This window comes from Pezoporus wallicus, unplaced genomic scaffold, assembly GCF_028554395.1.
Source record: "Pezoporus wallicus isolate ANWC-B61680 ecotype Strahan unplaced genomic scaffold, APGP_CSIRO_Pwel_v1 scaffold_6446, whole genome shotgun sequence".
Classification (NCBI taxonomy): Eukaryota; Metazoa; Chordata; class Aves; order Psittaciformes; family Psittacidae; genus Pezoporus; species Pezoporus wallicus.
The window spans coordinates 4,613,616-4,627,389 of record NW_026636264.1 but is presented as its reverse complement, the minus strand read 5'-3'; the positions used below and the strand labels follow the sequence as shown (position 1 = coordinate 4,627,389).

At 40.0% G+C, this 13,774-nt stretch overlaps 1 protein-coding gene across 1 annotated transcript in view; it reads left to right on the top strand.

Annotated features, from left to right (window-relative positions):
• The first annotated feature begins 317 nt into the window (after positions 1-317).
• Positions 318-13,774, top strand: part of CUL5 (cullin 5) — a 29,237-nt gene continuing 15,780 nt past the window's right edge. The window contains exons 1-5 of the mRNA XM_057399720.1: positions 318-686; positions 7,230-7,339; positions 9,654-9,753; positions 11,133-11,309; positions 12,676-12,817. Of these exons, the coding sequence (XP_057255703.1) occupies positions 663-686; positions 7,230-7,339; positions 9,654-9,753; positions 11,133-11,309; positions 12,676-12,817 (553 nt within the window). The 5' untranslated portion in view covers positions 318-662. The remainder of the gene's footprint in view (positions 687-7,229; positions 7,340-9,653; positions 9,754-11,132; positions 11,310-12,675; positions 12,818-13,774) is intronic.

Below are 13,774 nucleotides of genomic sequence, written 5' to 3'. Positions count from 1 at the left end.
GGGCCTCTGCTCACGTCTCCCAACTTCCCGTGTGTTTGCCGGCAGGAGGCACTGGGATCAGAGGGCGATATTTGGTGGGGGGATGTCTCTGAGGGGGCAGAGCCGCCCCGCACGGTTGCCGCCCGCCGTCTCTCCAGGGCGCTGCCCGGCGCCCTCCGCAGCCGCGGGGGCTCCGCACCAGGGCGCGTCCCGGGGGGCCCTGAGGGCAAAGGCCCCCCCGCGGCTGGCTGAGCTCGGCAGTGCAGGGCGGGCGGCGACGGCGGCGGGCCGCCAGGGGGCGCTGCAGGCAGAGCCCTCAGCTCGAGCGGCCGCTCTCGGCGGCGGGGCCGGCTGCGCGGCGCCGCATCATGTGGGCCGGCCCCTTCCATGGAGTCGCGGCTGCTGCCGAGCGCCTCCTGCCCGGACTCCGCCATGAGGCTCTAAGGGGCGGCTGCGTGCGGAGCAACGAGTCGGTCGTGCTGCCGAGCGCCCTGAGCCTGGCACCGGCCTTCTTCGCGGGCAGGGGAGCCCAACGGTGCGGCCGCTGCTACTGCCGCCGCCGCGGGTCTGGCCGGGCGGGCGGTCGGCCCGGGGCCATGTAAAGCGGCAGCGGCCGGGGGCAGCCGAGCCGAGCTCGGGGAGAGGAGCCGCCGCCGGCCGGGGAGGCCCCGCGGGGGGGGATCATGGCGACGTCTAATCTCTTAAAGGTGAGAGCGGGGCCTGGCCGTTCTCTGCCTGAGGAGGCAGGCGGCGGGGGCCGGGCTACCAGGGCTGCCCCACCGCCGGCTGGGCCCGGCGTGTGGCTGAGGCGGCCGGGCTGGGCAGACCATAGGACGGGGGCAGGCCGCGGGCGTCGCTCCCCGAAGTTGCCGCTCCCGGGAGCGGGAGCCGCGGCCCTCTCTCAGGTGAGCGGCCTCGGCCCCGCGCTCAGTGCGGGACCGCCGGCCTCGGCCCGGTCCGGCCGGTGGCCCCTTGGGTGCCGGCACCCCGCACCCCACCCCTGCGCTCTCCTCCCAAACACGCGTCGTTGGGAAACAGCGTTGCGTCGTGCAGTTAGACAGGGTACGGAGTCGTCCCTTTGTTTATTTAAAAGACCTGGGTGTACGGAAAATGAGTTTTAAGTTTAACAAAGAGTTGAAAAATGTCTTCGCCGCTGGCAGGTGGTGTTGTTTGGAGTGCCACCGTATTCCATCGGTTATGTTAACTACAGTTTTTCTGCAAAGAACTCCTGGAGGCCTTTCGCTTACGTTAAGCAGCTTTGCTCTTACAGGCAGACGTTTTGAAGCACTTTCCCCGCTCTCGGTGCCGTATCGGTGACCCCCTGTAGGTTTGAACAGGAGTTTTCAGTAAGACAGTCCAGCACTGGAGCTCAGGGCTGCCTGCCCTGGTATTTGTGGCATGTGTGTGGAGAAGACTGTGTATGTGGCCTTTGAGGCCATGCCGGCATATGGCAGACAGGCCTACTCTAAACAACTGCTAACTAGTGTCTGCAGAAGGTGTTCCTAGAACATCAGGTTAAGGTGAAGAGCCTTGGGAAGGCCATCTGCTTCCCTTTATCCGTTAGCAATTTAAAATATGTGTGAACATAGACCTATACATGTGGTCAACACTATGTATTATAGTTAAATGTGATTCCGAAGGAGTGCTGCTTACATTTTAGCAATCTGACCTATATTGAAAGTACAGCTTTGGTCTGAAACTGCTGGTTGTGTTACTCGGAGATGATCAGTGTGAAGAAATGAGAAATAATTGATAACCTTCTTTCTTCCTGGTATCCAAAAAAAGGGTTTAGTATTAGTAAGATATTAAAAGTCTTTACCGAAATTGAAATGTAATTGAAATGAATTTAATTTCTCTATATTTTTATGTCTAAGTAGTTCGATTTTTTAGCAGATAAGACTTAACATGAAAAAATAAAATTGAAGAATCCAAGGACACTGGTGAAAAGAATAATTTCGCATAAGAAGAAATGTGTTTTTTGTGGAAGAGCGTGGTTTTGGAGCAGGGAACAGACAGTCTTATCTACTTGTTAATGATTTAGTCCATCTCTTTGCTATATGTTTAAGTATCTGTGGAGACACCAATGCGTGCTTTGACCAGACACGTGTAGTTGTATAGCCTGTAGAAGACAGAAGGAGCAGGCCTGAAAGGTATGTCAGCATTCCACTGCAGCTGGTTTGAAATAATAGTAAGCGTACACTGAGTGAAAATAGAGTCAAAGTCCTTGATTCTGTGAGATTACTCTTGCTGAACTCTTGCCTTTGTGTTGACTAGTCATGTTTTTGCAACTGGCCTTTGAATCATGAGTATTTTATGTTGACAGCAATATATATATATATATGCACAGTGTGTTTTGGGAAAAATGCCACAGGGATACCTATTCTAAAACAGGGCTTCCTGGTCACTTGGAGTGTTTTAAGCACTATAACTTACTAATTAGTGAGTTTTCTAACGACAGTAATGTATGAACCCTGCATTACAAAAGGAAAGATTTTACAGTGATTTGACTTCATTTATAATGACACAATAAAGCAATGTGTTCGAACTAGATGAAGTCTTTTGTTCCCTAATTCTGCTCATCAGAGTGCTCTCAGAGAAACTGTTGATTCCAGGTTGGTGTTGATTGGCAGTGCTTCATGTGTTCTGCTTTAATGTTTTGGGAAAAAAAGCAATGTCTCAGCACAGAAAAATCCCTGGCTGAGAAAGAAGAGGTGTTAAAATCTGTAAGGGTTTTTTTCATATAATTTCCAAATGAGCCTGCATAATCAAATCTTAAATTTGGTTTAGACAAGTCTTGGTTTTGCTAGGATAAACAGGAACTAAGAGTTTTCTCTGTTTTTTACCCATCCTTGTTTGGCTTCCTGCATAGTTGAGAAAATGAAGTGTAGTACTCTTCTTATTCCAGTAATGGGTACTAGCTGAATCCAAACCTGACTGATGTTATTTTAAAGGGCATTGTTTGAACTCCACTAGTGCATGACTTTCCTAATTGTAAATATTTTTTTTAGTGAGAAGCGTATTCTCAGAGAGCATTCTTTTAAATGCAAAATTAAAATGACCTATCATATGCTGAATCCTGGTGAGATACAACAAGCTGTAATGTGGCAAAAATGTTGAAGTAGTTAGTAAGAGCTAGCTATGACATGGTAAGCTAGTGTGAACCCTACTGTGCAGAACTGTTCTCCCACACTGAGGTCATGGCTTTCCTGTAGATGAGCCATTATGAGGCCAGTCCCCCAGAGTTTCTTCTCTCAACATACCTTTGACTTGGGCACTTTTAAAGTGGGGTACTTCATTCTGGGAGGTGTGTTGGACTAGTAACCTGTTGCCTTTGCAGTGGCAAGGTAGTCTAAACCAATTCACTCGTGATGTGAAGATACATGAGTGTTTCTGCAGTTTGTGGTACAGAGCACCTCAGCTTATTGCAGCACAAAGAAAAGCCATAGTTGTATCCATGCTGGCTAATCTTTACATGTCTGTAGAGCTTTACTGGGGCTGCCAGCAAATGGAAGAGTCCGTCCTTGCAAGATGACTTGCAGCTTGAGCCTGGCGTTAGGAGAGAAGCAGCAAATGAAGCAGCAGATTTTCTGTAGGTTTAAGTGAAATGAGAACCATTATTTACCTTTGCATTGGTTTAAAGTGGGATTGGTGGGTTTTTTTTTACTGTCATGTCTGTGTCACTGACAACTGGAAACAGATCTGAAGTTTTGGAACTCTTCAACTTAAAGTAAGTATTCCAGATCTGTGTTTTAACATTGCTTCTTCCTGGCTTTTTCCAATTAGGATATCCACTAGAAGTTGCACGCCGGTTAGTTAAATAGCAGAGCTTTTTTTCTGGAGTTTTTCTGCTTTGTGTAGTAACTTCAGTGCTATCACTACACTGACTTTTAAAGGTGCTGGTAGCAGGGATTAATCAGACAGTGAATTTTCATGCTTATTTCAGTCTAGGACCTTGTACTTCCTATTTCATCCCTCTGGGAATTAACCTTAATATAAATCTATCATCTGTAAATGGTGAAGTAGTAATGGTGAAGATGTTATATATAGCTAACATGTATAACAAGAATGTTGGGTTTCTTACAGTACAGTTTAGAGCATCTGATGGAGATTAGGGCTGAATTTATATGTGGCCTGAAAGTGTACTGTGTTATAGAGTGTACACTAAAGAGACCGGAATGTCCAAATAGACATTTGAAGGTTCAGAGGGACAGTGGCTTAGAGGCCACATCATACTGCCTTGCTTTGTTACATTCCACATTTATTTAGGCTCTTGTACCATATTCCATGCCTGCTGTGCTGCTTTTCAACTTGCTTACAGTTAAGGTGAGGAATTTTGTATTGTGCGATAATACCCAAATCAGAAAAACTGGTTAGTGGAACAATTCCACTTGCATCACTTACTAATTCTATGTAATACCCACCAACAGGTTTTTTACCTGCTATCCTAAAATACTATGTTTAGGTGCTTCTGCATAAAAGTGAGGAAAAGGGGAAAAGTAAGTTTGAAGAGTAAAGTTGTAGTATATAGCTCAATATAGTGTTTGAAGTAGTATGTATTTCAAGTGAAGTTTAGTGTTAAAATGGAACTTTAAATCTCTTTGATCAAACTTAGTGAAGTGACTTTGGAAACATAAAATATTTGTTAAGTGGAATTATTTTGCAAAGGATTACATTTGAAACTCCTAGAATAGTCACTTTGCAAGGGTATGGCTATCAATCATCATCCTTGTTTTCAGAGAAGATTGGGTAAGTGGAGTAATTTTATTTTGTTAAGGTGTGAATTCCTTCCCTTGGGAGCTGCGGTTTGAGGCAACAAGCTAAGAAAAACAAATTACCCAGGAAATACAGCTCAGAAGTTGCATGGGTTTGTAGGAACCCATGGGTCCCTGGTGTTGTCTGTGCCACTGGTGTATGTGTGACTTTGGTCACAAGTAAGAGTTACCACTGTTTGACTTCCTCTGCCATTATAAAATTTTGTTGTCTGATGCCCTACTAGGGGTAGAATTAATGAATGTGAGTGGCACACAGTAGGTGGTAGTATGCACTCTTTCTTTTGTAATTTCAGCACAAGAATGGTAGGTCAGGGAAGCTTGTGTCTGTCTAGAGGATGCTGAATCCTTTATTGCCCATAAGTAAGAGTTTGAGTGGAATTTTTAATCCATTAGTTTTATTTCCTCTTCTGTCTAATATAGAGGGAAGTGAAAAAAAATTCTGTATGTATAGAAAACAGAGTTCTAAACTTCTCTAATGGCATTTTCTGCAAAGCTTTATTTGGGAAATTCTTTTACAGTAGGTACATGCTCATTACAAGTGCACATGGAGTTTTTACAACTGAAATGGAGTTTTATGTGTGCTTCTTCGAATGAGGTAGAAGACAGCCTAATGTCTCCCCCCCCTTCATGTTTTACTAGTCTTATTCACAAAGAGAATTTATTTTTTATCTTCAGCTCTTTTCAGCAAAGGGCTGGATTGCACTTCTCCAAAATTGCAGAACAGGCTTTTTACCTCTTTCAGAAAACTTATGGGATCTACTCTGAAGTTTCACTCCAAAGGAAAACTTTGGAGGAAGTTGGTTTTACTTATTTTATAATGTCTTTTCTACAACTTCTAACTGTACAGTAGCTGGTCTTTCAAGTTCATTATCCTGCAAAAGGGGACTGGGAACAGAAGCATCTACAAGTAGAAACTAACCATTTTCACAGGACTAGGAAAGATGAGAACAACTCCTCAAAGTTTAGGGAATAATTATAAAGCTGGCTCTCTGGGGAGGAAGCATGTAGTTGAGCATTTTCAAAGATGATGCATTCAAATTTTTTTTTACAGTGGAAGGGAACAGGCAAAAGTCTCTCTCTAATTGGAAAATAATTTATTTTCCTTTTTTTTTTAATGTTAAAAGAATTATAAGCTTCATCAAACTGGGTGCTTCTGTGAAGCCCATGTTCAGTACCTAATGGTATGATAATCCTGTGAGGCCTCCAGGTGATGTTGCTATAAAAATTGTTACTGTGATTCCTGTTGCATCTTTTTAACTGGAAGATGAGACATCTTTGCACTTTAGAGTAGCAGGGGATACAGTTTCCAAACTGCGCTTGTTCTGAATACTAAATGACAGATTTAATTGTAAATTTCCATGTAGAAATTAATCAGAAGGAGATGGTTTAGAGAACGTGTGGTGCTGCTTGTGCTTGTTTATCTGAAGAGGTGTTAGTGGCAGAACAGCGCACTTGTCAGAATTTCAAGCAGTTAGACTGTATTATTTGGTGCATGTGAAGTGAATTGTGTCAAATGTAGTAGTACTGGCCAAGGCAATGATCTGTTCAAAAGTAAACAGTGCATTGGAAGATAACATTGCACATAACCAGTAGTATTTCTGCCACAGAGCTGTCAATCAACTGTTTATTTTTTAATTGCAGGTTTTTCTTTTAAAAATGTAGAGCTGTAAGCAAATAGTGATTTTTAAAGCTGTTGGTTTGGGTTTTTTTTGTTTATTTTTTTAAATAAAGGAAGCCTGTCTACTGCAGTGATATTTTTTTTAAATAATCAGAATTATATTGGAGCATTTAATTTCTGTAGTTTTGCCTTAATATTTACCATAGGATTGAAAAAATCTACCTTGGATTAGATTTTTCAGAATGGTGGAAACCATTTTCATCTGCATCAGCTGTAGTCCTGGCCATCAAACTGCCTACGGCCAGTTAACCCACAGGAAGGGAGTCTGTAGTACAGCAGCTCCTACATCACTCTGCTTACTTCCTCCCTCTTTGCTGCTGACTCCAAATGCGCAGCGGAGAAGAAGGGTACATGGCAGCATCCACAGGTGCTATTCCTGATTCCTGGCTGCCATTTTGGCAATGGTAATTCATTCAAGACAGATTTCCAACTCTGCCTCATGACTTTTGTTGCATGTATCCTGGCTGGGGCAGCAAAGCTGACTATCATTTATGTTGTCCATTTATAACTCCATTAACAGGTGAAGAACACTTGCTAGAACTTGTTGCATTGTAGCTAGTGCAGTGAATAAAGCAAAAAGTTAGCAGTCTGGCTTCTCTAAGAAACAAGTAATAGCTCTGTCTCATTTTAAAGTAATAAACACTGTGATAAGTGCTGTTCAGCTGTGGTGGTGTAGCTCAAAGGCTGGCTTATGGGAGACACCTCAGAAGATATTTTTAAGTTTACCATAGGAAGTGCAATCCTTAGAGATAAGTTTAAGAAAATGTTTTATTAACAGTATTTTTTTTTGTTCTTTTCAGAACAAAGGTTCGCTTCAGTTTGAAGACAAATGGGATTTCATGCGCCCTATCGTTCTGAAACTTCTTCGTCAGGAGTCTGTCACAAAACAGCAATGGTTTGATCTGTTTTCGTAAGTAATTTTTTACTATCTTTCATCTTTCTGCATAACAGGAATACAGTTATGGTACTACTTCTGATACAGCAGCTAGGTGTGGCATGGTCTATGTGGGAACACACAGAACAAAAACATGAGTTTAAGTTTTGTTAAGTGGTAAGTGTGCCTGCATCACTGTAAATGTACAAAAGTAGAGTTTTCTTGAGATTCAGATCCTTGCAGACAGGTTGGAGAAAGAACAGCAGAGCTCTTGACTTAAGCTGATCATAGTAAACAAGTTTTGTACCTACCCACAAACCTTTTGTTAGTTTTAGAGAGAAAATGTTTACTGCTTCGGCAGTTCATTTAAAGGCAGTTTGCTGAATGTCACATTATTCTGACTTGAATGGCTTTCTTCTAAAATAATAATGCTACTGAAGTAGCAGGGCAGTGCAGTTTAACTGGTATAATTTGAATAGCCTTATACCCTAACAATAAAATATATTTTTCAGACCGTGTTTGCATTATTGTACTTTGTAAAACCCCTCACATTTTACTTCTTCCAAAAAGAGAGAAGTTGCTTCCTGATTTTTTTCTTAAAATACACCTTGTGACCTTTGCCAAAATAATGTGGAAATTAACAACATATATTGAAAGAATATCTGAAATAATCTTTGTCTCAACACATAGCTATTTTCCCTCAGATACACTTGTAGCGTAAGTCTGCAGCTTCTCCTTCTGCTTTTTAAAATCTGTCACGAAAGTGTTTTTTATTCAAACACAGTCTGCTGCAGTCATTCTCTTTATTGCTCTTTTTGATGAGGACAGTGCAGTGATTCTTTTTACACCCATCCTACTGCACCTGTCACACTTCTATGCCAACCAAAAGGAAAAGTAGTTTACCATGTAATGAGTTTTAATATCTGATGATGTGTCACCTATAGTGGTTGCCAGGTACATGGTATATTTCAGGTATAAATTCAGTCCTGAGCCATTAGTTTCATTTTTAATAACAACAACTAATTCTGCATTGGTATTGAAATTTTCAGTTCATTTTTCTTGTAGCTGAACTATTCAGTATAACTGAAGTAACTCTGTGGCTGAATTCAGGATACTGAAGGAAAGGATCCCACTCTCCTAGGTTTTTATTTTTGGACAGTGGTCTTTGTTAAGCTCTTTAATAAAAATTCAAATCGATAGGTGTCTTCTACCTGCCCTTTGAGTATAATTATCCAGTATTGCTTTTTCCACTCCTGTCAGGAAACAATGGCATTCTAAATGCAGTAACACCTTCTCTGCATGTGAACGTTGCGTAAGCCTCACAATTTAGGTAGACCTCTGTAAATCCTGGGCCAGCACCAGCATGTGGTAAAGGAACTTTCTACCTTATAAGTTTTGTCTTTTCAGTTAAACAAAAAAAGCTGCTTTTAAACTGAAAAACTGTATTGATTTAATTGGAACAAAGTTATGCCTTTAGATTATGTAATTGCTTTTCTGCAAAGATGTGGCCTTATTATTGAAAAGAAGAATAAAAAACAGAGGAAGGGAATGAGTCAAGAAATGGCTTGCTAGTCCGCATTATATATGATGTGTGGTTAGGAGTCTAGCTTGCTTTATTTAGTCTTTAGTATGGAACAAAAGTAGGAATTAAGTTACTCTTGCTGAGCTGTAAGCTAGGAAAAAGATTATTTGGATGTTGTTAAAACTCATAAATAGAATTTTGCTTTATGCTGCTGTTTGAGAGTTCTTCTGCAGTAGGTTTCCACTTTAAAATGCTGTCACTGTCATGAAACATTTCAGTGATGGCATTAAACTAATTAAGACATCTTTTAAATTACCTGATGCCCCTGAGCTCAGATTTCTCGTATGTAAGATCTCTTTCCTTTGTAGCACAAGAATGATGTTGTGCTTGGATTGTAAAACTGTGAGTGAAGGCTGCATTGTAATAAAGAGTATTATAGAATAATACAGGCTGAGTAGTAATGCTTCTACTGGCAAGTGGTTTCTGTCTTTGTCAAAGAAAAGCTTTAGAAATTGTCCTTAATGTAAAAAGGAGTATTGAATGGATACTGAAACCAGAATAGGCTTCTACATCTCTTTTGTGACCATACTATTTCCTAGATAGGTTGCCGCTACTTGGTTCAAAGACTTTCAGTCTTATTTCAGTCTCTTCTCCAAACATGTTTTCTAGCACATGGTGCTGGGAACTAACTGTGTGGTTTTTAACAATGATAGATTAAAAGTGTATTAATGTCTTAGACATAGTGAAATTATGGCTTTTTAAACCTCATGCTCTACAGCATTAAACTTTGAGTAGTTGTTACTAAAAGGTGGATGAATTGTTTTCTAGAGATGTACATGCAGTTTGCTTGTGGGATGATAAAGGTCCAGCAAAAATCCATCAGGCTCTGAAAGAAGACATCCTTGATTTTATTAAACAGGCACAAGCAGTAAGTTCTTAACGTTTCATAACTTCTATTCATATTGTTAGAAAAATAACCAAATAGTTTTGACTTTCATTGGATCTAAATGCATAGCTTTTTTGTTTGAAATTCTGTGATGTCCTGGAGATCTTAATTACCCTGTGATTTTCTATTGACACAAGTAAGATTTAGCCTTGAGCATTTGCCTTGGCTCATTGTTTTCTCACAGTCCTTGAAATTGGGCTGGGCAGTGATTTTTTTTTGTGGTATACTAAAAACCAAAACAAAAAAACCCAAACCCAGCATTATTTTTGTTTATCCAACAGTACTTACGGTATCTTCATTCACTTGAAAAGTCTTGAGGCAAAATTTTATATAAGAAATTACTGTCTGAAAAAGAAATGTTGTTTGTCTAGCTTCAGTGCAATGCTGACATGTTCATGGATGGCTTTAAAATAAGCCATATGTGTGGTGTACTTAGAAATAGCCCTGCTATCGACTCAGCAAGCTGAGCTGTCCAGTTTTATGGACTTCCCCCAAACAGTTGAAGTTGTCAATAGATTCCAAGGAAATATTTGTGTTTGTAAAAAGTAGAACAAAAGATGTTTTCTGTAATAAGGGATTTAAAAGAGGGGATTGTTGAGAAATAAAAAATAAATTTAAAAAAAAGAATCTTATGACATTGGAAAGGAAAAAATGAAAAGTCTGTAAAATCTTTAGTGAGGAGACTTACACCACTGAGGCTTTGCTTAAAGGAATATAGTGTCTTACAGAGGCCTTTGTATAACCAGGCTTATACATGTTGATTTTTAAATTCCATCAGCTTGCTTACATAAATGCTATGCTGAACTGAGGCCTTTGGCATGGTCTGCATTGGCTGTTGAGAGGCATGTTTTTAGGTATTATGATAGCCATTGTACAGTGTAGTTGCAATTTCCAGGCTTTAGTAAAATATACATGTTAACTAGTAGTCTGGGTCTAATGAAAGGTTGGTAGGTGCCTTTGAATTAAACTTTTCACTGTATAGAAGAAAATGTAGTCCTTACAGGTTACTTATTTTTATTTTTTTGTACATATGGCTGTACCAGGACATGTTTTTAGACCAGAGGTGTTTTAATCTTTTTGAGCTGCAGATGGCTTAAAAATAAAATTAAAAAAAAAAAAAGCAGATTCATTTAGAAAATTTAAACTTACGACTACTTACTTGTTGTTACTATTCTTTACCCTTTAGAAAAGGTCCGTATGGTATGGGTTGATAACTGCTTCCCTGAAATAAATGGTACTTTCTTATTCTAATATATCTGTACATTTGAATTTTATATGGGGAGTTCTTTTCACTATAAGCAAAGTATTCTGTATTTTGTGCAAAAATGTGTTTATGAATTCCGTCCTCCCTTCTCCTCCAGAGAGTGCTGAGTCATCAAGATGATACAGCTTTACTAAAAGCATATATAGTGGAGTGGCGCAAGTTCTTCACGCAGTGTGATATTTTGCCCAAGCCATTTTGTCAGTTAGAGATTACTTTAATGGGCAAGCAGGGCAGCAACAAGAAGTCTAATGTAGAAGACAGTATTGTTCGAAAGGTAAGTGATAGGTATAAGAGTTTAGTTGCACGCTCTTCTACCTGCAGTAGTAGTGCAGAAGGGATTCTGTAGCTGAAGATGAAATAGCACCAATCATGGAATATGATGTATCACTTTGCTTCAGTGTGAGGGTCAAAACAACCATGCAACTCTTCTTTTCTCTCCAGAACGATTTCACTCTTGTGTCTCCACTTCTGCTTTGGCTATTAACAATTTTGTTCAGATGAGTAAAGCACTTCTTTACTGGGCTTTGGGATTGTTTGGGGGCTCGCTCAGGGTGTTTTGGTTTTGTCTTTGGTTTTGGTTTTTTGCTTGGTTTTAATTATGACTTGAATCCTGGGGTGGAGGCAATTGTAAATTCACCTACTGTTTCTATACTTGTGAGTAGCAAGTACTTGTATAGATAAGCAATTAGTTTTTCTACTCCTATTTTATTTGCCAAGGCCAAGATTTTAATGGAGGCACATCTCTGCACTTTATAAATGACCAATCAAATGCTGTCATCTTAAGTTAAATATAGCTATTGGTCTCTTAATTTCCCCTTTTTTCTCCACGCTGTCAGCATACCAATGAAAAGATAGGGCATGTAGAATCTTGTGAATATGATCTTTTTACTGTTTCATATCCACGTAAAGAAAGTCTAGGGTTTTGAGTATGGAGTGCTCAGTGTCCCAGATCCCATGAATAATGGTCCTTGAAATTGGTTTAGTCTTTTATTCTAAGAAAAACGAAGCACATCAGTTGTAAAGTGTTCAGTCCTTTAGTTTAACATCATTCATTATCCCTTTCCATTGCAGATAGTATCTGTAAGGAAATGAAATTTCTTTAACAATCTTTCATTTGGTAGTGAAAAGCATCTCAACTGTCCCCCTGCCTCCAGGATGGGAAGAACAAAATAGATTGAGTGCATTACTTTGGGCAAGTTTTTTTAATTCACCCTCCTGTTTTGATGTCTGATCCTCTGTTCCTCTTGAAGAAAAGGAGGCGAGAATAGCAGCAAAGAGAGGAATCTCCCACTTAGCTTTTTTGTTTCCATTGTTTATTGGAGAAAGCATATGAAAAATTACTTGATTACTGAGGACTGTAGGAATAATACAGAATTATGGAATTAATATATGAATTAAACACTGATTGGCTGTCTGGTTACACTGAGTAAGCTTAGAATGTAAGCTGAATATTACTTCCATAACAAGTTCAGAGCAAGATCAGGTTCTAAGGTAGTTGAACTGCTGTATATAACCTGAGAAGTGCATTATAAACTGCTTGATTTCTGTTTCTGATCCCCTGTATTTCTTTTGCACAAACTGAGGTCTGCGTGTACCTTTCTCACAGGATTTTTTTTCTTCTTCTTCTTCCCAATACACAGCTCATGCTAGATACGTGGAATGAATCCATATTTTCAAATATAAAAAACAGACTTCAGGACAGTGCAATGAAGCTAGTTCATGCTGAAAGGCTAGGAGAAGCTTTCGACTCTCAGCTCGTTATTGGAGTTCGAGAATCATATGGTATGTTGTGCACTGACCCATCTATGTCGCCTCCTCACTTCAGCAAATGAGTTTTCATCATGCAGAGTTGACAGTTGTGGTAGTAGGGTTGGGATGCTTATCTCAGCATTTATATTGATGTTGATATGTGATACCAATTAAATTCAGTTTCAAATCTAACTTCAAAGTGATTTAGCTGTGTATCAGTTACTACAAAATGGGTGTTTTCAAAAAGCAAACTATTCCTTGACCTTTTAGGTTTGCAGATAATGACTTTGTGCTTTGTACTCTTTCTGATTCTTCAGGCAGTTTGAAGAAAAAGTGCTAAACAGGCTGTATCTAAGACTTTCTTCTTTGAAAAACACATCTGTGTATCTGAAACTTTTGTGACGTTTCACCATTGCCTGGTGCTTCTATATCACTTTGCAGCCTGTTGAATTAAACTTGTGGCTAATACTCTCTCAGATGGTTTTATAGTGTCCAGTTCTATTTTCTTAAAACATATTCCATTTAAAGTCTTTATTTATTCATCTGGAACAGTTGAGAGGAAGGGGGAAACTTTTTTCCAAATAGTTCCTAGCACTGCAGAAGGCTTGCTGCCAACATTCTGGTAAAAGAGGGAAAAAAACCCTAAGACATTGGGAGTATAAGAACAGTGTCTAAGAAAAGCTTTTTGCTCTGTCAGGCAGAGAGTTCTCACTTCACTAGGCATTATGCTGAGCTGCCCTTACTTGTTTCTTTTTTTCTTTCCTATTTTGCAGTTGTATGTGTATTTCTGGTTACCGCGTTTGAATGTCTCTAATGCTGGCGATAAATATGAAGTTCTCTCCAGTTTCCTTATCATTAATCTAAATATTTTTAGAGCAAGGACTGGACAATTTTGGTTACCTTTAGGGGTCAGAGTACGTTTATAGGGTACTTCAAATTGTTCAATGCAAACTTTTAATACAAGGCTTGCCTTAATGAGAGAGATTTGCT